Source organism: Durio zibethinus, chromosome 4 (assembly GCF_047325235.1).
Source record: "Durio zibethinus cultivar Kanyao isolate XHJ-2024 chromosome 4, ASM4732523v1, whole genome shotgun sequence".
In the NCBI taxonomy this organism is placed as follows: domain Eukaryota; kingdom Viridiplantae; phylum Streptophyta; class Magnoliopsida; order Malvales; family Malvaceae; genus Durio; species Durio zibethinus.
This window is the reverse complement of record NC_143165.1, coordinates 11088918-11114712: the sequence shown is the minus strand read 5'-3', so window position 1 is coordinate 11114712 and position 25795 is coordinate 11088918. Positions and strand designations below refer to the sequence as shown.

The following is a 25795-nucleotide window of genomic DNA, read 5'->3' as shown; positions in this document are numbered from 1 at the left end:
ACATTATATATTTTTTAAGAATAGTAAAATGTATGTGATGTAACATGAAGCAAATTAATGATGCAAATATAAACTAAAAGATAAAAATGACCAATTTAATTCATATTATAAATCGTTAATTTTATCACTTTATATTTTTTCATTGTTGTTTTTTTTTTAAATATTTAGTGATAAAATAAAAATATTTTTGTGTTTTTAGAAGTAACATTTGTGCATTATCAATAGTATAATATTTATAAATATGATAATATTAAATTTTTAAGTTCAATTCTCATCATATGTGAATTTAATTTAATTTTATATTAAATTTATTTAATTATGTGTTGATTTATTTATTTGATTTAATTCAATGATTTTCTTATATAACATTTTCTTATACTATTAAGTTCATAAAAAAAATTAATAACTAAAGAATTTCCTAAAATTTTCATTGGCATAGCAATTTTTTTTTTTGGAACTCTTGAAGGCTTGGCAACAAGACTAGGTTTTTTGCTTTATAATAATCGGAAAATGTCATATATAATCCTAACTAGAAATAAGGAGAATGACTTTCTGGTTTTAATTTGAAATTCAAAACTAACAATTAAAAATTCCCCCTCCCCATGACCCGAATACCATAATTACTTATTATGATTAGACTTTGACAATTTAAAATATGACATAGTTATATAATGTGAATACGATATAAAAATAAAATACGAAAGTGATAAAATTTAAAATTATAATAACAACTATATATAAGTTTAATAAAATAAAAAATATATTTTATATTTTTATATCGATACGAAATATGACATAATTTTTGTGTAAAACACAAACGAATACATGAATTTCATTATATTACACGATATGAATATATGAATCGTCAGGTTTACTTATGATAAATATGGTTAATCAAATTCTTTTTAATTATATTAAGAAAAAATGAAAAAAAAAGTATGTAAACATTAAGCAGCTAGCTATAAATTATTAGCTTAAAACACGAATGGTTTATATTTTGAATTTTTTATCTATGGAAATTTATTTTTTAAAAAATAAATAATAAATCAATCAATCAATCTAGTGATTAAATAATTCAAATTTTAAAACTAGAGAAAATATTCACATGTATGCAAATGCATTTTCATTAATTAATTTCATTTCACATTGTTCAAAAAGAATGATATTCGATATATAGCTAGATCAAGACACGAGAATATGAATGAAATATGGACAATCTTCAATTAATTAACAAATCAGTGAAAATATATTTATATTGCCGAAATCAATAAAAACTAAAAGAAAATATAATAAAAAAGGCCAAAACCTTTTGTCCCTTTTCATAATAATGCTCCTTCCAACAATGTTTTATACCTTGGCCTTTGAGGAAAGTGATGGCCTTGGAGTAGCATGCTGTCTTCTTCCAAATTAACCACCCAAAAATTCCCACTAATTAGACGAATAATAAAAAATTATAAAGATCTCAATGGAATTTAAAAAATTATATGATGTAAAAGTTGAATTACATAATAATATTTTAGCTATTTACATGTTTTGATTTGGTTTATATTTTTATTTTTCCTTTTTAAAAGTCATGAATTCATCATCATTATTGCATGGTATCTTTTGGTATTATTGTTGGGGCTGCTTCTACAAATTTTACCACAACAAATAATCTCCACAAAGTATATTGTATGTAAGTTTGTGGGATAATTAACTTCCAATTCAATTTGGCTCCGTATGGGTCTTGATATTTTTTGAACACTTTACTGTTCATATGTATAGGATACTTTGATTTTCAAAATTAATATAAAAAATTGTCAAAACAAAATTTATTCATGTTTGATGTCTTATCGCACGAGTTCATATAACATAGTGTATAAATAACATATTATTGAATTAATTATTAAATCACCACAATAAAAACAAGCATGGAGAACCATCTATGACATGCAAGTAGACATAAATACATACTGCTCATCCATACAAGCTGCTATAAGGAACTAATAAAGAACCAGCAAACCAAATTGAACACAAAAAACCATCTTTCTTTAGAGTACATGAATTTTGCCAACAATGTCTTGGCCAAGCGATGAGAAGAGGATTTATGAGACATGTAAGCTTGAGTTCGAGTCCAAAGAAAAAAATACATGAAATTTGTCTTACATGAATGGCTAAACATGACTTTATTCACAATATCAAACATGCAAATGCTATGAAATTGTAGAGTAAACTAGTTCTTCACTGCAAAGTAAAACTGAAAAAATAGAGATCCAACCAGTCGACGACGCCATAAAACAGAAAGCTCAAACGATGATAAGCATAATCAAGTATCAACCACCTATCATTGAGGCAAAGAATGAATAAGAATTTAAACAAGAAACTTGATTAAGGAAATCATAACTACATGGACAGAGGCAGATTCAAGATTTTTGTTGGGAAGTGTTCACTTATAATATATAAAATACTGACGATAGATTTATCAATATTATCCATGAAAATAGTGTTTAAAAGAAAATTTTGAATGTTTATGGAAAATTTTCTTTTAAAATTTCTTATTTTCTAATTTTTAGGAGTGTCCAAAAAATGATTTTGAGGGTATGCAACACAAAATTTTTCTTTAAATTTTTTTGATTTTCAATGTACACCCCACAATGCCATGTAAATCCACCACTAGACATGGAAAAAAGCCATATTTACCTGTTTAGCTAACAAGTTTCTCCTGAAATTTTCACTTCCTTTGGTAACATTATCCTTGTTTCTCCCAAAGTCATATATAGAGGTATTTGATCTTTCCGATGGCTATGAACAAATTAATAATTATATATGCATTATTGTTCAATCAAATATATATATATATATATAAAAAAGAAATTATTATTATTTGATGTTTTATTTTTGGCTTGGGTTTATAAGATTTAATAGTTTATGAATATTCTATTAATATAAATGTCTTTTACAATTTAATAAAATGATTTTTTTTATATCCATATTAACATTATCACAAAAAATTATTAATTTTGACTATTAAAAGACTGACCCTTGCTTTTTTTATCAAAAAATAAATAATTAGTAACAAAATTTTTGGTGTTTAGCAAATAAATAAAAAAATTAATTTTTTGATAAAAAAGAAAGGATTTTTGAAATTTGGTAAAAAATTAAACTTAAAACAACAATATGTGAATGCTATCATTTAATCGTATCTTAAAATTTATAAATGTATGATTATATATAGTTGATTAATAAAAGTTTAAATATTCTTTTATTAAGGAAATATAAAAAATTAAAGTTAATTAAAAAATAAATTTAAATTATGAAAATAATAACACGGTTAAAAAAGCTAGTATATATGTAAAACAAATACCATTCTCAAGATTTTATTATAATGTACAAATTAAATATGTTTAATTGATTTTCAAATTCTATTTATTTATTAAGCAATTGAAATGTTATCTAAATGTTCTCTACAAGTGCCATGTCATCAAAGTTTGCCTATATGTATGCATGCCAGCAGTTTGAATTCCCATCCAAATTGGATTTCATTAAATTAAAATAGTAGGATGGCTAAATTACACACAATAATATTGTAAGGGCTTAAGTGAAATTTTGATTACAATATGGTTAGAGAGCTTATTTTATTATTTTACCATTACTTAACAAGGTTTTTTTTTTTTTTTAAATAACAAACAAGTTTAACTCAGACTTGAATGAGTTGAACATAAAATATTGTTAAAGATGAGAGTTCAACATAAGTCTTGAATGCTTTATTTTAATTTTTCTAATATAAAACTTACATAAGAACCCATTTTTGAAAAGAGATTCAAAACATTGATTATTTTATGAGTATAGAAAAGATTTGGGCCAAAGGTAAAATCTCAAAGCATAATGTAAGGAAAGGAGTACAAAATTACCTTTAGTTGAAGCCCTTTGTGGACTGCTTGTTGAATAATGAACTTTGCAAATCGAGGACAAACCACTATGGTTAACTTCTCCAATGATGGTGGCAGAATGGCATTATCAACTCCATTATTTTCTTTTGCCACATTGAAGACATATTGTAGTCTTGGACAACCATGTATTTCAAGAGATGTCAATTTTGGCAAGGGCGGAGGATGGAGAAGGCCACTGTCTGATTCTATATTATCATCAATTTCCAACTCTGTGGCAATGTGTTCCAGTTCATCGCAGTATTCTATCTTGAGTTGTTCTAGCATCACCAAGCTTTGAACAAGTGATGGTGAGAAGAGATATTTCAATTTATTGCAGCGACTAATTACTGCAACCTTGAGGCTTTGGAAGCAGACATGATGGGTTGGCCCTTTCCATATCCACTTCAGTTCTGGTAATGACTTTAGCTTCAAACTTGTTAAATTTGGCAGCAGTGGAACGGTTGAGACATGGCCTTGATCTGCTGTATCAATCAAGCATTCCAGCTCTTTATCATCTCTAAGTGTAAGAAAAGTTAATTCATTTAGTCCCTGTGGATCTACGCTTGGAATGAGATTTTTGTGATACATGATTCCATCCATGGCAAGTATTCTGACATCCTGATAAATTCACAATATAATGAAAAGTAGCAGCAACATTAGAAACATATAATTAGATTTCTTTTATTAGGAAAGAGAAAGATTTGAGTTAAAAGAATATTTTTATTCCTCGCTTTTCACTAAAAGTTTGTTACTGTAGAAATTTAAATAATTCAAACTAAGCTGAATATAACTAATGCTTAGAAAGCATGGATAGTGACAAATAATTAAAGTATGATACGACATGGATATGACAATTAAACAATTTTTAAAATGGAAAACACGGGTATTGTAAAACATGATAATAAAATAAATTTTTATATATTTTTTATACATAAATTTTTTATACGAATATAAATTGAACACAACTATAAAATAATTAATGGTATGTGTAAAAGTAAAATAAAATAAATTTATAAACAAGATTAAAATTATATAGGAAAAAATAATCAATATAATTATAATTTTTTTAATTTAATTTTTAATACTAATAAATTATAAAATTTTAAACTTTTTAAATAGTTTCATTTTTCCTTTTTTTCTTTTCTTTTCTTTTTTTTTTCCTTCTTTTTCTTTTTCTTCCTACATTTTCTTCTCTCTCTTTTTCATCCCGTTTCTTCTTTGTTTTTCTTTCATTTTCCCCTTTTTCCCTTCCCCAAATCATACGATTTATAATCTTTATAAATTCAATAATAGTAATTATTGAATAATATTTTTATTATGTACAGAATTAAAAAGAGAAAAAAATACAAAGATTTTATAAAGTGTGTTAATAGAGAGAAAAAAATATGTAGTGCTAGTTTTTCTCAACTTGCAAACCATGTAATAAGTATACATTTAATCAACCTTTTTTCTTTTAAACATCAACAGAAGCTAATTATATATAATACTATATAATACTTTTACATTTAAATGTGAATGTACTGAATTTTGATGTTTGTGTTATAAGATAAATAATTCAATTAATTATTACCAAAATAAACAAAATTAAAACAAAATTATAGTATAAGAGAAGTACCTTTAAATTGGCCTGCAACGTCTTAAACTCAGTTAATTGGGGACAACTGAAAACTTCGAACATCTTCAAAGATAATGACATGACAAAATTTTCTGGACAAAAACTACTCAACTTCTCTAAATTTTTAAGCCTTAAAAATTGCAATCTCTGTAGCACAATGTCTTGTAGTGGACGTCCACCCTTGTCCTTTGTCATATTGAAGACCTGCTTTAGTTGAGAACAATCAGTTATCTCAACAGATTCCAAATAAGGAAGTCCTTGAGCCAAAGTGATTGGAAACACATAATTCAATCTTCCGCAATTAATTATCTTGAGAGTTCTCAACTTAGGCCAGCGGAAAGGATAGCCATCCACGTTTGAAACTATTTGATCCTCATTTTCTGCTTCTCCGAAGATTACATGTTCCAAAAAGCCGCAATCTTTTATTTCGAGTTCTTCTAGATGCTCCAAACTTTGAGCAAGGGGAGTCGAAAAGAGATATGCCAGTTTCGCACATTCCCATATTCTCATAGTCTTAAGACTTTGGAGGTTAACAAGATGGGTGGGCCCTTTCCATATCCACTTCAATTCTGGTAATGAGGTTAGCTCCAAAGAAGTTAAATTAGAGAGTGGTCGTACCTGACATGAATTCATTGATTGAAAAGGTAAATAAATATAGAAAAAGCATTACGTACAAAGGCAATAATAGTAGTTATTGAATAATATATTTTTACATAAAGTGTTGGGAAAAACAACAATACCCACGCGCAGCAACCACACACAAAATAACAAGCTCAAATCAAGAATAAGAAAACACAAATATATTTGGTTCAGCCCAACTCAAAATGGCCTACTCCAAATCTAATCCACTATCAAATAAATCTTTACAATTGTGAGACTTTTAGAATGAGAAAAGTCTCCTAAAACTCCTTACTCAAAACTTAACCCAAAACCCAATTACACCCTTTAATAGCCTACTCACTTAGCTATTCTCTTGGTGTCTAACTCTCTGAGGTTACTAAACTAAAACCAAAACATCTTATTTATAGGGGTGAAACCCTTTATACCTTTACTAAACTCCCGATGTGGGATACAAGACAAATTCAAACTTACTTAACTTTCGATGTGGGATTCTGAGATTCAAGGCAAATCCCAACAAATCCTCCCTTGACTTGAATCTCCAAACACTTCAACAGTATCTGCAAAGCTAACATGCTTACCTTTCTTCTTTTCTTTCATCACAGGCATTCCAACAACTGAGCCTCCATCAAACATGTACAAGTGATTGACCCTATTCCCTTGTAGAATCACACTACCATTCTTGTACACTTTCAACCAATCATTACTACCATAATATGTGTACCCTCGAGAAGCTAACTCACCCAAAGCAATCAAATTGTAGTGACAATTTGGTACATACCTTACATGACGAAGTGTCCTAATAACACCATTGTGAGATTTAAGGCGAACACTCCCAATGCCTTGAATCTGCACATTTTCTTTGTTAGCAACCACAATATCCCCATACTTTTCATTCTCATTCAACTCCACAAAGCAGCTCCTATCATTGCAAACATGAACTGTAGCAGCTGAATCTAAAACCCAACCTTTGTCACTTTTCAAAGTCTGGGTCTCATCCACACAAGTTGTCAAAACAACATCATCATCATCAGACAAAATAGCAGCAGTATCACTCTTTTCTTCATCTGATTTTTTCTCATCATTCGCCCTTTTGAAAGCAGCCATATCCCTTCTCAGCTTCCTGCAGCGCACTTGGATATGTCCCTTCTTACCACAATAATAACATTCTACATCACTGTAATCTCTGTCTCTTGACTTAGATCTCCATCTTGATCCATCAATCCTCTTTTGAGTCCTCCCTCGATCAAAACCCTCTACAGCTAGTGTACTCCCCCCAGGTGATGAGTTCTGAGCTCCCATAAACCTTTCATTCTCATGCAACAGGGCAGTCACATCATCCAACTTCAAAGTAGACCTACCTACCAACACAGTCTGAACTAAAGGCCTATAAGACTTGGGCAAAGATGACAGCAAAATTAAAGCTTTCTCTTCATCTTTTAACTCATCAACAGAAATCGCTAGCAATTGAGAAACCAATTTATTAAATTCATTCAGGTGATTATGAAGACTCATACTTTCTTCCATCTTCAGAGAATACAGATCCATCTTCAAACATAATCTATTAGTCAATGACTTCGAAGCATAAATACCTTCAAGCTTATCCCACAAACTCTTCGGAGTACTCTCAGTCAACACACTGTACTTTACTTCTGGAGCTAACGCCAATCTAATAGTACTAACAGCCTTCTTCTGAATCCTATTCCAATTAGCATCAGACATTCCTTCAGGCTTACTACTCTCCAATGCCTGATCCAATCCTTGTTGTACTAACAGATCTTGAATCGTACTTTGCCATAACATAAAATTACTCTTTCCATCAAATAACGGAATCTCAAACTTAGACATAGACATACCAGACATACCTTCTTCAGACATCTTCAAACACTGCTTCACGATCTCTTGGACCCACGAACCTCGAACCTCGCTCTGATACCACTTGTTGGGAAAAACAACAATACCCACGCGCAGCAACCACACACAAAATAACAAGCTCAAATCAAGAATAAGAAAACACAAATATATTTGGTTCAGCCCAACTCAAAATGGCCTACTCCAAATCTAATCCACTATCAAATAAATCTTTACAATTGTGAGACTTTTAGAATGAGAAAAGTCTCCTAAAACTCCTTACTCAAAACTTAACCCAAAACCCAATTACACCCTTTAATAGCCTACTCACTTAGCTATTCTCTTGGTGTCTAACTCTCTGAGGTTACTAAACTAAAACCAAAACATCTTATTTATAGGGGTGAAACCCTTTATACCTTTACTAAACTCCCGATGTGGGATACAAGACAAATTCAAACTTACTTAACTTTCGATGTGGGATTCTGAGATTCAAGACAAATCCCAACATAAAGAACAAAAAAAGAGAAAAAAATACAAATATTTTATAAATTGTGTTAATAAAGAGAAAAAAGGTATATAGTGTTAGCCTTCTCAACTTGCAAGCCATGTAATCAGTATAAATTTAATTTATTTACTAATATAATTTAATTAAACTTTATTTCTTTTAAACTTCAACAGAGGTTAATTATATGATCAATATATAAAGTTTAGTAATTTCTAATTATTCATTAAAGGAGAAATGGAGAGAGAACAAGTACCTCAAGCTCACCCATTTCATGGGGAAAATCAATGATTTGCTCTAATCCCTCACAGGCACATATAGAGAGTTCTTGTAGATGCAACAAACTTTGAGCAAGGCAAGGCGGGAAGATCGCTTTCAATTCATCACACCTCCAAATTTTTACAACCTTCAGACTTCGGAGGCTTGCATGATATTGATGGGTTGATTGTGATTTCCATATACTCTCCAATTCCGGTAAAAAAGCTAGATCCAAACTTGTTAAATTTGAGAGTAGCGGTGTCTGACTAATTTCTTCCTTTTCAAGAAGCCCATCCATTTCAAATACCACTTTCAACCGCTTACAATTCTTAATGGTCAAATCTTTTAACTTTTGTAAGGACCTAATATGCCCATCTATTTCAAGAGATGTCAATTTTGGCAAGGGCGGATGATGGAGAAGGCCACTGTCTGATTCTACATTATTATCAATTTCCAACTCAGTGGCAATGTGTTCCAGTTCATCGCAGCATTCTATCGTGAGTTGTTCTAGCATCCCCAAGCTTTGAACAAGTGATGGTGAGAAGAGATGTTTCAAATTGTGATACATGATTCCATCCATGGCAAGTTTTTCGACATTGCATAACAATTCCTTGAAACCATATGATGGGACATCCTGATAAATTCACAATATAATGGAAACTATTAGCAGAATTAGAAACATATAATTGGATTTCTTTTATTAGAAAAAGAAAGATTTGAGTTAAAAGAACAATTTTATCTCTGGCTTTTCATTAAAAATTCATTATCGTAGAAATTTAAACAATCCAAATTAAGTTGAGTATAACTAGAATCTAGAAAGCATGAATAATGACAAATAATATAGTTAAAACATGACATGGACACGACAACACAACAATTATAAAAGGAGGACACAGGTATGGTAAGACGCTACAATAAAATATATTTTTATATATTTTTTATCCATAAATATTTTATACGAATATAAATTGAATGCAATTACAATGTAATTAATGGTGTGTGTAAAAGTAAAATAAAATAAATTTATAAACAAGATTAAAATTATGTAGGAAAATAATCAATATAATTAATTTTATTAATTTAATTTTTAATACAATAGATTATAAAATTATAAACTTTTTAAATAATTTCATTTTCCCTTTTTTTTTCTTTTCTTTTCTTTTTTTTCCTTCTTTTTCTTTCTCTTCCTACATTTTCTTTTTTTTCCTTTTCTTTCTCTTTCTCCTTCCTGTTTCCTTTTTTTATTTTTAATTTTTAATTTTCCCTTTTTACCGTTTGTCAAATTGTACGATTTAAGAGCTTTATAAATTCAATACTACTTGTTATTAAATAATATTTTATTATATAAAGAATAAAAAAAGAGAAAAAAATACAAAGATTTTATAATGTGTGTTAATAAAGAGAAAAAAAGATACAGTATTCGTTTTCTCAACCTGCAAGCCATGTAATAAATATACATTGAATTAAACTTTTTTCTTTTAAACATCAACAGAAGCCAATTATATATAATACTTTTACATGTAGATGTGAATGTACTAAATTTTGACGTTTGTGTTATAAGATAAATAATTCAATTAATTATTACCAAAATAAACAAAATTAAAACAAAAATATAGTATAAGAGAAGTACGTACCTTTAAATGGGCCTGCAACGTCTTAAACTCAGTTAATTGGGGACAATTGCAAACTTCGAACTCCTTCAAAGATAATGACATAATAAAATTTCCTGGACAAAAACTACTCAACTTCTCTAAATTTTTAAGTCTTAAAATTTGCAATCTCTGTAGCACAATGGCTTGTGGTGGAAGTCCACCCTTATCCTTTGTCATATTGAAGACCTCATTTTCTGCTTCTCCGAAGATTACATGTTCCAAAGAGCCGCAATCTTTTATGTCGAGTTCTTCTAAATGCACCAAACTTTGAGCAAGGGGAGTCAGAAAGAGATATGCCAGTTTCGCACAATTCCATACTTTCATAGTCTTAAGACTTTGGAGGTTAACAAGATGGGTGGGCCCTTTCCATATCCACTGTAGTTCTGGTAATGACTTTAGCTCCAAAGAAGTTAAATTAGAGAGTGGTCGTGCCTGACATGAATTCATTGATTGAAAAGGTAAATAAATATAGAAAAAACATTACATACAAAGGCAATAATAGTAGTTATTGAATAATATATAATTTAATAAAGAATAAAAAAAAAGAGAAAAAATACATTGATTTTATAAAGTGTACTAATAAAGAGAACAAAAAAAGATATATAGTGTTAGTTTTCTCAACTTGCAAGTCATGTAATAAATATACATTTAGATTAGTTACTAATATAATTTAATTAAACTTCGTCTCTTCTAATCTTCAATAGAGGTTAATTATATGAGCAATATATAAAGTTTAGCGATTTCTCATTATCCATTATAGGAAAAATGGAGAGAAAACAGATACCTCAAGCTCTCCCACTTCTTGGGGAAAATCAAAGACTTGTTCTAATCTATGGCACCCAGATATTTCAAGTTCCTGTAGATGCACCAAACTTTGAGCAAGGGGAGTCGGAAAGAGATATGCCAATTTCGCACAGTCCCATATTGTCATAGTCTTAAGACTTTGGAGGTTAACAAGATGGGTGGGCCCTTTCCATATCCACTGTAGTTCTGGTAATGACTCTAGCTCCAAAGAAGTTAAATTAGAGAGTGGTCGTGCCTGACATGAATTCATTGATTGAAAAGGTAAATAAATATAGAAAAAACATTACATACAAAGGCAATAATAGTAGTTATTGAATAATATATAATTTAATAAAGAATAAAAAAAAAGAGAAAATACAATGATTTTATAAAGTGTACTAATAAAGAGAAAAAAAAAAGATATATAGTGTTAGTTTTCTCAACTTGCAAGTCATGTAATAAATATACATTTAGATTAGTTACTAATATAATTTAATTAAACTTTATCTCTTCTAATCTTCAATAGAAGTTAATTATATGAGCAATATATAAAGTTTAGCAATTTCTCATTATCCATTAAAGGAAAAATGGAGAGAAAACAGATACCTCAAGCTCTCCCACTTCTTGGGGAAAATCAAAGACTTGTTCTAATCTATCGCACTCAAATATTTCAAGTTCTTGTAGATGCAACAAACTTTGAGCAAGGCAAGGCGGGAAGATCGCTTTCAATTCATCACACCACGAAATGTTTACAACCTTCAGACTTCGGAGGCTTGCATGATATTGATGGGTTGATTGTGATTTCCATATACTCTCCAATTCTGGTAAAGACGATAGATTCAAGCTTGTTAAATTTGAGAGTAGCAGCGTCTGACTAATTTCTTCCTTTTCAAGAAGACCATCCATTTCAAATACCACTTTCAACCTCGTACAATATTCAATGGTCACATCTTTTAACTTTTGTAAGAAGCTAATCGGAGGCGGACCATGGCACAACTCTTTCAAACAAGCCATTTCCATCATTCTTAATTTCACCAAATTAGAGAATGCAGTTGGTCCCTTCTCTCCTGTTGTGTCCACCAAGCATTCCATATCATCGCACTTTTGAAGCCAAAGAGAAGTTAATTCACCTACGCACTTTGGATCTATGTTTGGGACAATATTTTTGTGTCCCATAACATTCTTCAAAGCCAACTTTTCCACACTGCAAAGCAACTTCTCGAATGCACTTAATGAAGATGAGAATTCAGTAATTTCCAAGGTTCTAGAGTTAAGCTCCTGCATAAATCGAAGATCTTCATTTACAGCTATATTGTAGCTTTGTAGTTTAGGGAACACAAGGTTTTCTGGAAAACATTGAGCTGTAGAAACTCTCAGTGACAGCCCAGTCAAACGAGACAATGAATTCAACTCCAGTAAGTTAACATTGTTTTCACATGTCACGTGTAGCTCTCGGAGCGATGTCAACCTGTTTGTTACACACAAATACAAAAAACTATTATCAAACACTTCAAGTGAATCATAAAAATAGAAGTAAACATATATTAATTTTAATTATCTCAGCAAATATAGCATGATTCTTCAGCACCTTTTCTTATAAAAAAACGTTTGAGCATTTTTTTACTGTTTTGTAATTCATGACAATCATGTTATATAGTAGCATTTTTTTTAATGGGAAGGACTACAGCTCTGAATGCTTCATAATAACGGGAGTGAACAGAAGCTACAAAAGCTTAAGGTAGATATGTTTCCCATAGTCTAAAATTAAATTACTTAATAAAGTAAATAAAAGAAAAATAAATAACATAAAAAGAAATACTTAATTTTGTGCAATATGATAAAAAAATAATTGACATCTACTATTACCTTGATAGCAAAGTAGGGGGAAAATTTAACTTTTTGCCTCTAGAGTGAGAAAAATGTAGCGATTTCAATTTACGCAGTGCCACTAATTCTTCAGGTACCTCATAAATATTAGTATCAGAAAAGGCAAGAATCTCAAGGTTTTTCATATTTGCCAATGATGAGATATTCTCCAACTCGCATTCTACAAGGCACAGAGTTCGAAGATTTGTTATCAATTTAAGTACTTCTATTGAGAAAATGACATTTTTGAGATGCAAAACTTGGAGGGCTTTCATTCCTTCAACAAATGCAATTGGATCTTTCACTAAAATCTTTCCTGTAAAAATCAAAATTTTGAGTTTTGGAAATTTTAATTTTTCAGGAAAAATATTTATGTTGCTGTTCCAAAAGGAGATTGCTGTATGAGATCCACAACTTTCTCTTAGAGGCCATTCCATCAACCCCTCTTTTACCATGAATATATTTTTCCCTGTAGATGTAATCCAATGAGCAAAATCACGAACCACGTCATGCATTCTTACATATCTTTCATCATCATCATTTCTCAGTAACAAACCAGAATCTTGGAGTTTTCTTAGTGCTTCACGAATTTCTCTCCGCAAGTCTTCAATTAAGTTAATATTAGAAAATAATCCATAACCAATTGCAAACATAATCAACTCCTCAATCTCAATATCCCAATCTTCTGGAAAAAGGGAACACAGCAAGAAACATGTTCGAATATTATCTCCCTTCAAATAATCATAACTCAGCTTAAGGCAGTTGTAGATGTCTTGAGAAACCTCTTCATTGTCTAAATGTCTTGAGTCCTTGAGTCGCTTATTTGCTGCTTGCCACCCATCTAGATTTGCACCTTTTAAAGCTTTTCCGATTGTTACAATTGCAAGAGGCAAACCCTTGCATTCACTAGCAACCTCCTTGGCTACATCATTCAATCTCGAAGAAACATCTTTTAGACGAGCAGTATCTTTGAACAGAGCCCATGCTTCACATTTGGATAAGATGTTGAGTTTAAATATCTGTTGACAATCCATTCGAACACAGACTTGTGGATCACGTGTAGTCAGAAGAATTTTGCAACCCTCGTGTTCAACACCGAATGGAATACCTATAGTCCGCAATTTAAAATCATCCCAAACATCATCAATAATTATGAGGATCTTGTTCACGCCTAGCAATCTCAGCCGTAACTCTTCTGCTTTTCCTTCTTCCGTGCTTGCTTTAAATTTCAAACCTAATAATTCTGCAAATTTATCTTGAATTTTGTTGATGTTTGGCGTTTGGGACATTGTAGCCATCACAACTTTGTGAAAGAGATTTTGCTCTTTAGCATGCTTCCCAACTTCTTTTGCCAAAGTTGTTTTGCCCACCCCTGGCATTCCATACAATCCAATCATGTTCACACCATCGGTATTTAGAGCCTTGATGATCTCATTGAAAGTAAACTTTGAAGACTCATTAGGCATGAAATCTTTAGAGGGGAAGAATTCTATCCCCTGAAGAGGAGCAAGGTGGCCCACCCTTGGAAAGTTACAACTCTCAAGAAGTTTATTGATAGAAATCGTCTTCTTTGCCACTTTCTTACTTAAGCAGTATCGCCAACCCCAACTTGGACACCAATTGAAACACTTCTTACGTTCTATTTCAGCTTCCAAACTCTGGGTTTCTTTCAGTTCTGTCTCTGCCCTTTGTTGCCAGTCTTGGACATCCTTCTCAATTACCTCATTTTGCCTTCTAGCCTCTTCGACATCATTTTTTACCCGATCACTTTTCAATTCAAGTTCTTTTCTCCTATTCTTGAATTCTTCAACAATTTTCCCAAATCGAAAAAAGTAACCAACATAAGGTGATGCATATTCTGTTGCGAGGTTTCCTACAGCATTGGCAGCACCAGAGGCAGCAAATTCAGCAGCCATTCTTTGATGATCTGAGATTGAAAAACAACTTTAATGATTAGTAAACATATAAACTGTTGGTAAAATCAACACACACATGCAAGACCCACACACAAAATAGCAAGCTCAAAATAAAAATAAAAATAAAAATACGGTTGTAAGGTTTTGTGGGATATACACCTTATAGGAGTATTGAGACTCCACATCTTATGAGTGTGTATGTTTGTTTGTGAGTGGATTAAAGGAAATTCAGAAGGTCCGCATAGATATGATGCATGGATACATATAAATATGTGTTTAATTGTATTGAAAATGTGCAAGTATATGTTTATTTGAGTTTAGAATACTTCATAAAATTAGAGAAGATTGAAAGAATGTATGAGTATTGATTGTTGAGTGATTGATATGTTATGATGTATGTTTTTAATTCTTTACAACTAGTGAATTTTATTTCTTATCCGTGAACGTAGATCGATTGGACCAAATCACGTTAAATTATTATCTTTTTGTGTTTGATTAATTATTTGATTTCGCCTCCGCTGACGTGATTAGATTGAAGCCTTTTGGCCTAACATAAACAGCTAGAGAGACAAAAGCAATTGTGAATGTTTGCAAAGTACCTTAATTACTTTGAGAGCCAATTGTGAAGTAGAAGAGAAAAATTGTTGATGGATCAACTTGGAAATTGAAAATTCTGCAAATGGAAGAAATTATTCAGTGTTCATGCGTATATTAAGAATATATGTTACATGTGTTAAGAGTAAAGGTAGTATATATTTTGATCATTAATCTATCTAATATTTTCTCAATTTTTAAATAAATCCATTTATTTCATTTTTTTTCCTTATAAATGCAGTCTTTTATTTAAATAAGGTAGGGAAACAAACAAGTAAACAACTTTTGAGCATATAAAAAATTATGGAAATAAAAATAATTATTCAAGCATGCCAAATTGGGGATGGACATTCTAAATTAAGCTGAGAATTTTTTACATCATCAACCTTAATAGAAATTAAAAGAAAAAGGAAATAAAGATTAGTAACAATAAGATTATAAGAACATTGAATTATTTTTTTCTTTTTTTGAAGTTAATCGCAAATCAGAATAGATATAGTATGAAATAAAATAAAAAATAGAACTCAAAGAAACCAAAAAATTATACAGCAATACCATTTTTGCTTCTTTTATTGTAGAGAGAAAAACACAAGAAAAAAAAAAAAAGAGACAAATATACCGCGGACATATGAATTTTCAGGATTCAAGATCGAGCTTTTTATTTCTATCCACGCAGTTCTTTTTTTTTTTTTTTTTTTTGAGTTCAAGGAAAACTTAAGTAGAAACCAACCTTATTTGAAATGAACAAAAGAGTTTCCAGTATTTACAAATATTGAGAAGTTGTGCTTGAAATTTTCGTGACTGATTGAAACTACAGAGAAAAGTTTGATCAAAGACTTGTTTAATTTCTTTGGATTCTCTTTTATCACCGTTATTATCATTTTACTTGCTCAAATCCTTAGTGGAAGACAGCTAGACAAGGGCCCAAGCATCTTTTCCTTTTGTTGGGAGTCGGGTGCGCAATGCCTTCAAGTCACACGTTTACTTTTCTTTTTTGTGCTCGGTCAATTTTTTTTTTTTTTCCTTGAAGAAAACTGATCTATTGATGGTAGTGGGACATGGCATCATTGATGCACTTTTGAATTATTTTGTCTTTTCACAATTATTTTTCAACAATCACTTTCTCACCGACTTTGTTTTGTTGGTTTTCATGGATTAAATTCGATGCGTTGAAAGATTTAATGATTCAAAATCTTGTTTATTTCCTCCGTTGATTTATCCTAACGTATGAAAGAAATAGTTTTGCATATCATCATTTGCTGATATACTGGGAAATTCCACAGCTTACACAAATTTATCGAAATTAAAATCTTATAATAAGAATTTTTATTTTTTTAAGGCAATAATTATTTGATAATTGATATTACTTTCATTTAAAAATATTTCTCATATATTAATTTTCACGAAATTTAAAAAAAAAACCTTGATTTTAATTTTGTATAAAATTAAAATTTCGTAATTTTTTATGTTAAAAAAATTAAAAATAATTTAAAATATAAAAAATTAAATAAGAATTTTAGATTTTAAAAAAAGGAATAGGATATATATGTAACATCCCAAAAAAATAACAAAAAATAAAAGGAACGGAATGAGTAGTTATAAATAGATTTTTCGCACAAATGCGTAATTCGTCATTTCAAGTTCTCGACTCTCTAACCATTTACTCTTTTAGCTATACTTTTTATTTTGTCTCAGGAAAGAAGAATAAGTAAAAGAATCGAGAATCGGAGAGAAAAGAGGAACCTCAAGCTCACTTTTGAATTATTGATCCCTTTATTTTTCTCCTTTTTCGATTATTTTTCAGCAATGATTGTCACCTACTCGGTTTTGTTGGTTTTCATGGATTAAATTTATTTTTCAACAATAATTTTCTCACTTACTCAGTTTTGTTGGTTTTCATGGAATTGGATTCTGTATCAAATTATGCCCCATGCAATGCAATTAGATTTAATGACCAAACAAACAAAAGAAAGGGTTAATGATTCTAAATCTCTTGGTTTTTTTTTTTTTTTCCTCCATTGATTCATCCTACCACTTGAAAGAAGTAAATTTTTAGATTATATTAGCTGATATGCTGCGAAGTATCTTAATTACTTTGGGAGCAATATATCGCTCCATGAAAATGAAAATAAAAGAGAACAAATGGTTGATGGATCAATTTGGAAATAAAAATTCTGCAGATGGAAGAAAGTATTCAGTGTTCATGCATATATTAAGAATATATGTTACATGTATTAGAGTAAGGGTATATTTTTATCATTAATCTATCTAATATTCTATCAAATTTTAAATGAATCTATTTATTTCATTTTTTGTCCTTATGAATGCAGTTTTTTTTTTTTAATATGCCAGGGAAACAAATAAGTAAACAACTTTTGAGCATATAAAAAATTATGGAAATAAAAATAATTATTTAAGCATACCTAATTAGGGATGGATCTTCTAAATTAAACTGTGTGGACTTTTTACATCACCAACTCCAGAGATCATTAGGAAAGGAGAATTAAGAACCAACCTAAACAGAAATTAAAAGAAAAAGGTAATAAAGATTAGCAGCAATAAAATTATAAGAAAATTGAATTAGTTTTTTTCCTTTTTCTGGAGTTAAAAGCAAATCAGAATAGGTATAGCATAAAACAAAATAGAAAATAGAAAGAAAAGAAAGCAAAAAAAATTATACAGCAACACTATTTTCTTTCATTGCGGAGAGAAAAACACAGAAAAAAAGATAAATTATACGCAGATTTTTTTTAGTTCAAAGAAAACTGAAGCGGAAACCAACTTTATTTCAAATGAACAAAGAGTTTCAAGTATCTACAATTATTGATAAGTTGTGCTGGAAATCTTTGAGACCGATTGAACCTACAAAGAAAAGTTTGATCAAAACTCGTTTAATTTCTTTTGATTCTCTTTTATCATCATTATTACCATTTTCCTTGTTCAAATCCTCAGTGTATGACAACTAGAAAAGGGCTTATAATAAGATTTTTTATTCTTTTATAAGGTACCAATTATTTGATAATTGATAGTTGTAAATAGATTATTCACACAGATGCAGAATTCCCTATCTCAACTCTCTAACCATTTACGCTTTTAACTATTTGGTCTGATAGGAAAAAAAAAAGTTAAAAAAATGGAGAAATGGAAAGAGAAGAGGTACCTCAAGCTCACCCATTTCTTTGGGAAAATCAAAGACTTGTTCTAATCCATTGCAGTAACAAACAGAAACAATTGTTGATGGATCAACTTGGAAATTGAAAATTCTGTAGATGGTAGAAATTCTTCAGTGTTCATGCGCATATATATTAAGAATATACCATACATGTGTTAGAGTAAAGGCATCGTATATATTTCGATGATTCTATCAAATATTTTCTCAATTTTGGAGAATAAAATAGAAATGGTTTATTGGAGCATACCTCACTTGGTATGGATCATCAAGAGCTATAAGGACTTTTTACTTCACCAACTCCATAGAACTGTGAAGGAAATTCAAGGACCAGCCAATGTATGGATTTCATATATATGTCAATAAAATAATAATAATAATAATATAGATCGAACCAATGAAAAAAAAAAGAAAGAATTGAAACAAAAACGAGTACCTAATTTTTTTTGGTTCAGTTATTGATAGAAGAGCAATGCAGAAGTGAAACAAAGTGTCTGGCACTGTAGCTAGCCCAAAGATGTGGGGATGATATAAGACGATGCTTTGCTTCAACGGAAACTGTTTGACGACTGATGACAAAGTAGTATGATTAAGATAGGTCAGCAACACAGAAGAAAAACCCAACATAAATATAACAAGGAAATATGAATTTTCAAGATCCAAGATGCAGCTTTTATTTCCACCACGCACAACTTATTAAAGACACTGATAAAATTGGTACAAGTTTTTTTTTTTTTTTTTGAATTCAAAGAAAATTGAAGAAGAAATCAACTTTACTTCAAATGACTAAAAAAAAAAAAAGACTTCAATTATCCATAGATATTAGGAAGTTCCGCTTGAAATCTGTGTGGCCAATTGTAACGACAGAAACTTTCATCGAAAACTCCTTAATTTCTTTGGATTCTCTTTTATCATTATTACTATTTTCTCCTTTTAAAATTATTTAAATGGTATTGATTTTTATGAAATTAAAAAAATTAATTTAAATATATTTAATATTTAATATTAAAATTTAAAAGTTTTTATAAAATTAAAATTTTATGATTTTTAATATTTAAAAATAAAATAATTTTAAAATATAAAAATAAAAATTTTAGATAAAAAAATAATTTCCAGATATATAAAAACAAAAAAAAGAAGGACTGAGGGAGTGTTAATTTTTTTTCCCTATTCAAATCCTTAAAGAGGAAGACAGACAGCAAGACTGTGTCCCAAACATCGTTTTCTTTTCTTGGGTCCTGGGAGCCACCACGGCTATAATATTAATGGAGTCTAGTGGTGAACATTTATAGTTGGAGTTCAATTTCAAATTCAATGTTCGAAGTTTAATTTAAATTGGAATGAATTTTAATTTTTAAATATAAATTTAATTTGAGATAAAAATTAAATTAAATTTATTTATTTATTGAATAAAAATAAATTTAATTGTTTAATTTTAAATTCAATTATTTATTTTCAAACAAAATTTGAATTCAAATTAATATATATAAATAAAAAATAATTTTTTAATTAAAATAATAAAAATATATATTAAATTAATATAATAACTCAATTAAACTCACAAATTATTCAAACTAATTATTAAAATAATAAACATCTACTCTCTCAATATATCAAATTATTTGCATTCAAAATCAACTCTATAATAATTTTATGAAATTTGAATTTTGTAGCCTACTAGCCTTTACGCACTTAGGAGCAATATTTTTTAAGTTCACACCTTTAACCATTTGTGTTACTATGAATTTTTTAAGAAATCATACATATCACTATCACGATTGTCAGGTCTTCATAGCTTTTGCTAGTGGGACATGGCATCAGTTATAAACTTCTGAATTATTGATCCCTTTTATTTTTCTCTTTCTTCAATTATTTGTCAGCTATAATTTTCTCACCTACTCAGTTTTGTTGGTTTTCATGGATTGGATTCTGTATCAAATTATGCCCCATGCAATGCAATTATATTTAATGACCAAACAAACAAAAGAAAGGGTTAATGATTATAAATCTCTTTTTTTCTTCCTCCATTGATTCATCCTAACACTTGAAAGAAGTAAATTTTTAGATTACCTTAGCTGATATGCTGCGAAGTATCTTAATAACTTTCGGAGCAACATATAGCTCTATGAAAATGAGAAGTAAAAGAGAACAAATTGTTGATGGATCAACTTGGAAATTAAAAATATTGCAGATGGAAGAAATTATTCAGTGTTCATGCGTATATTAAGAATATATGTTACATGTGTTAGAGTAAGGGCATAGTATATGTTTTTATCATTAATCTATCTAATATTTTATCAAATTTTAAATGAATTTATTTATTTCACTTTTTTCCTTATAAATGCAGTTTTTTTTTTAATATGCCAGGGAAACAAATAAGTAAACAACTTTTGAGCATATAAAAAATTATGGAAATAAAAATAATTATTTAAGCATACCTAATTGGGGATGGATCTTCTAAATTAAACTGTGGACTTTTTACATCACCAGCTCCAGAGATCATTAGGAAACGAGAATTAAGGACCAACCTTAATAGATATTAAAAGAAAAAGGTAATAAAGATTAGCAGCAATAAAATTATAAGAAAATTGAATTAGTTTTTTTCTTTTTGCTGGAGTTAAAAGCAAATCAGAATAGGTATAGCATAAAACAAAATAGAAAGCAAAGAAAGCCATGAAAGCAAAAAAAATTATACAGCAACACTATTTTCTTTCATTGTAGAGACAAAAACACAGAAAACAAGGTAAATATACCTAGGAAACATGAATTATCAGGATCCACGCAGATTTTTTTTTCTTTTGAGTTCAAAGAAAACTTAAGTAGAAACCAACCTTGTTTCAAATGAACAAAGAGCTTCAAGTATCCACAAATATTGAGACGTTGTGCTTGAAATCTTTGTGACTGATTGAAACTACAGAGAAAAGTTTGATCAAAGATTTTAATTTCTTTGGATTCTCTTTTATCATCATTATTATCATTATGCTTGTTCAAATCCTTAGTGGGACATGGCATCATTGATGCACTTATGAATTATTGACCCCTTTATTTTGTCTTTTTTCAATTATTTTTCAACAATCACTTTCAACCCTACTTTATTTTGTTAGTTTTCATGGATGAAATTCAATGCCTTGAAAGATTTAATGATTCAAAATCTTTTTTTTTCCTCCATCGATTTATCCTAACGTATAAAAAAGTAGTTTTTTAGATTATCTTAGTTGATATATCGCGAAACTCCACTGCTTACATAAATTTATCAAAATTAAAATATTATAATAAGACTTTTTACTTTTTTTTATAAGATAATAACTATTTAATAATTGATACTATTCTTATTTCAAAATATTTATCAGGTATTGATTTTCACGGACTTTTAAAAGAAATTTCGATTTTTATATATTTAATATTAAATTTTAATTTTTTATAAAATTAAAATTTAATAATTTTTAATGTAAAAAAAAAACATAAAGTAATTTTAAAATATAAAAAAATAAAAATTTTAAATGTTAAAAAAATATAAGACATATTTGGAACATCCCAAAGAAATAACACAAATAAATAAAAAAAAAAGGAACAGAAGGAGTAGTTATAAATAGATTTTTCACACAAATGCATAATTCCTCATCTCAATTCTCTATCCATTTACTCTTTTAGCTATACTTTTTATTTTGTCTCAGGGAAAAAGAATAAGTAAAAGAAATGGAGAAATGGACAGAAAAGAGGTACCTCAAGCTCACCCATTTGTTTGGAAAAATCAAAGACTTGCTCTAATCCATTACAGTAACAAACAGAAACAATTGTTGATGGATCAACTTGGAAATTGAAAATTCTGCAGATAGTAGAAATCCTTCAGTGTACATGCGCGTATATATTAAGAATATATCATAATGTTTTAGAGTTAAGGCATAGTATAAATGCAGTTTTTATTTAAATTCGGTAGGGAAAGAAACAAGTAACGAACTTTGAAATAACTAAAAATTTATGAAAAATTTAAAAAATATATTATTTAAGCTTACCTAACTAGGAATGGATCTTCTAAATTAAGGTACGTGGACGTTTTACATCACCAACTCCACGGATCATTAGGAAGGGAAAATTAAGGACCAACCTAGATAGAAATTAAAAAAAAAGGGTAAAAAAATCAACAACAATAAAATTGTAAAAACATGAAATTATTTTTTTTCTTTCTTTGGAGCTAAAAGCAAATCAAAATATATACAGCGTGAAACAGAATAATACAGTACTTTTTTATCATTAAAAAAAAAAAAAAAAAAAGAAAGCAAAGAAAGCCAAAAAGATGCAGCAACATTATTTAAGTTAATGTATTTATTATTCCTCTTGCCTGTTTAAGTTAATACTTTTTACGATATTTTTAGTTTTAAAATATCAATCTTTTTTGCGTTTTTTATCCTTAAAAGTATTTTTAAGCCATCTATCTTATCTATCTTCTGGAAGATAATTAATTTAAATTTTCTGTAGCCTACTTTATTCTTATTTTCATTTATATTTAAAATTTTCTTAACTCATTATTAAATGTTATGATATTTTTAATTTATTTTACGTTAAATGATATTAATTTTATTATATTTTTTATTTGTTTATGTTAATTTAAATTTTACATTACTAACTTAATTATTTATAATAAAATAATATTTTCTTACACTTATTCTTTCATTTTATTACGTTTAAAATTTTTATAACTTTTCTTAAAATATTACAATACTTCTAAACTATTTTATATCAAATGATATGAATTTTATTACTCTTCTCACATGTTTATGTACATAATTTTAAAAAAAAAATGTATTTTCAAATATTAATTTTTTAACATTGTACTTTCTTTGTCATTCTTTAAAGTATTTTTTAGTCATTAATCTAAAAATATTTACAAAAATAATTAATTTAAGTTTTACATATGTCAATTTAATTATTTATATTAAAATAATATCATCTTAAGTTTGATCTTATCATTAATTGCATTTAGAATTTTAGTAGCTTTTTTCTTAAAGTGGTACGACGCTTTTAATCAATTTTATATCAATAATATGAATTTTATTATTATTCTCACCTGTTTGTATTTATTTTTGTCTTCCATTAGATTTAAAATTTTCATAAGTTTTTCTTAAGGTGTTACAACATTTTTAACCTATTCAACTTCAATTAATACCACTTGTATTATTACTCTTAGCTTTTTATGTTTATTTTTATCCCTTTTTTTTTTTACATTTACAATTTTCTTAACTGTTTTCTTAAGATGTTAAGGCACTTTCAATCCATTTTACGTCTTACTATTCATTTGACATATTTAAGCTAATAATTTTTTATTTTTAAATATTAAATTTTAAAATTGACTTTTTTTTTGCCTTTAAAGTATTTTTTACCCACTAGCATAAAAATATTTATAAGAGAAATAATTATTTAAATTTTAAGTTGTCAATATAATTATTTACTGTAAAATGATATATTCTTTCACTTATTCTTATTTGCTATTATGTTTAAAATTTTTATAACTTTTTCTGATAGCGTTAAGATACTTCTAATCCATTTTAGACAAATTGATATAAATTTTATTGTTACTCTCACCTATTTACTTTTATTCTTACCTTTATGTTTGAAAGTTTCATAATTTTCTTAATGTTACACGCATTTATAACTTATTTTGCGTCCATTAATATGAATTTAATATTACTCTTACCTTTTAATATTTATTCTTAACTTCTATTACATTTAAAATTTTCATAGCTCTTTCTTAACACGTTACAACATTTCTAATCTATTTTACGTCAAATGAGGCGAATTTAATTTTTCTTCTCACCTATTCATGCTAACTTTTTTTTTAATTTTTTTATTTTTAGATATTAATTTTTAAAGCTATATTTTCTTTTAGCTTTTAAAATATTTTTTTAGCCATGACCTAAAAATATTTATAAGAAAATTAATTAATTTAAATTTAAGATGCCAACTGAATTATTTATGTCAAAATAATATTTTTTTACGCTTACTCTTGCTTTCCATTATACTTAAAATTTTTATAATTCTTTATTAGGATGTTACAATAATTGTAACTCATTTTACTAGAAATGATATGCATTTTATTATTTCTCTCACATGTTTGTGTTAATTTTTTTTTGAAGATTATTTCTCACATATGTTTATATTAATGATTTTTTTATTTTTTTATTTTCAAACATTAATTTTTTAACATTGTCTTTTTTTACTTTTAAGTATTATTTAGTCATTGGCCTAAAAGTATTTATATGAATAATAATTAATTTAAATTTTACGTAACAATTTAATTATTTATGTTAAAAAATATTTTTTTACATTTATTCTTTCCTTTCATTATATTTAAAAGTTTTATAATTCTATCTTAAAACATTATGTCACTTTTAACTTATTTTAAACTAACTGATATGAATTTTATTATTCTTCTCAATTATTTACGTTAATAATTGTTAAAATATATTTTAAAATATTAACTTTTTATGTTATCTTTTTTGCCTTGGAAGGATTTATGTGGAGAAAATGATAGAAGACGATGCTTGATTGCTTCAATAAAAACTGTTTGAAGAGAGAGCTATATGAGTAGGATAAGGCAGCAACACAACAGAATAAAAGATAGAAATAACAGAGAAATTTGTAGTTTCAAGATCCAACAACTTTGCTTCAATTGAATAAAAAATTGAACCATCAGAGACTTCGCTGAGCAATTGAAACTACAGAGAAAAGTTTCACCAAAGACTTCTTTAATTTTATAAATAAAATTAAAATGATAATATATCTTTTATATATTTAAAAAATTTAATTTAAAAAATAAGATATGTATTATTATTTTAATCTAATTTATAAAATTAAAAATTTTCATTATTAATTTATCAAATAATTTTTTGAAATATAATTTCAAAAGTTTGTAAAAATTATGAATAAATTAATTTTAAAAATTAAAATCAACGTCAAAATAAATAACATTAAAAACCTATTAATTTTCCTACATTGTCATTTCCATTTTTCTTATTCAAATCCTTCTGAAAGACAGCAAGAGAAGGGCCCAGGCATCTTTTTCTTT

General features: G+C 28.2%; 1 protein-coding gene across 15 annotated transcripts; it reads right to left on the bottom strand.

Moving 5' to 3' along the window:
* Positions 1–1983: 1983 nt before the first annotated feature.
* On the bottom strand, positions 1984–22615 carry LOC111288848 (uncharacterized). 15 transcript variants are annotated; one of them, XM_089759566.1, is made up of 15 exons: positions 21486–21663; positions 21171–21260; positions 19169–19301; positions 18983–19042; positions 18724–18826; positions 17987–18078; positions 15569–15642; positions 13054–14980; positions 11794–12655; positions 11189–11443; positions 10387–10836; positions 8751–9386; positions 5524–6141; positions 3891–4526; positions 1984–2320 (listed from the first exon to the last, which is right to left on the bottom strand). In XM_089759566.1, the coding sequence occupies exons 8-15, from the start codon at positions 14967–14969 to the stop codon at positions 2306–2308; spliced, it is 5388 nt and encodes a 1795-aa protein (XP_089615692.1). In that variant the 5' UTR covers positions 14970–14980; positions 15569–15642; positions 17987–18078; positions 18724–18826; positions 18983–19042; positions 19169–19301; positions 21171–21260; positions 21486–21663; the 3' UTR covers positions 1984–2305. The 15 variants fall into 15 exon arrangements, with proteins under 15 accessions (XP_089615692.1, XP_089615693.1, XP_089615688.1 ...); XM_089759567.1 differs by having other exon boundaries at positions 18735–18826; XM_089759562.1 differs by having other exon boundaries at positions 21564–21663.
* Between the last annotated feature and the right edge of the window lie 3180 nt (positions 22616–25795).

Bases quoted from the DNA above. Each gene is read 5' to 3' on its own strand.
- LOC111288848 (XM_089759560.1), bottom strand. From the start codon at position 14,969: ATGGCTGCTGAATTTGCTGCCTCTGGTGCTGCCAATGCTGTAGGAAAC. The intron at 11,444-11,793 runs GTATCTGTTTTC...AATTCATGTCAG, and splicing joins AAGAAGTGGGAGAGCTTGAG to GCACGACCACTCTCTAATTT. The intron at 8,071-8,750 runs GTACTTGTTCTC...AAGTGGTATCAG, and splicing joins ATGAAATGGGTGAGCTTGAG to AGCGAGGTTCGAGGTTCGTG.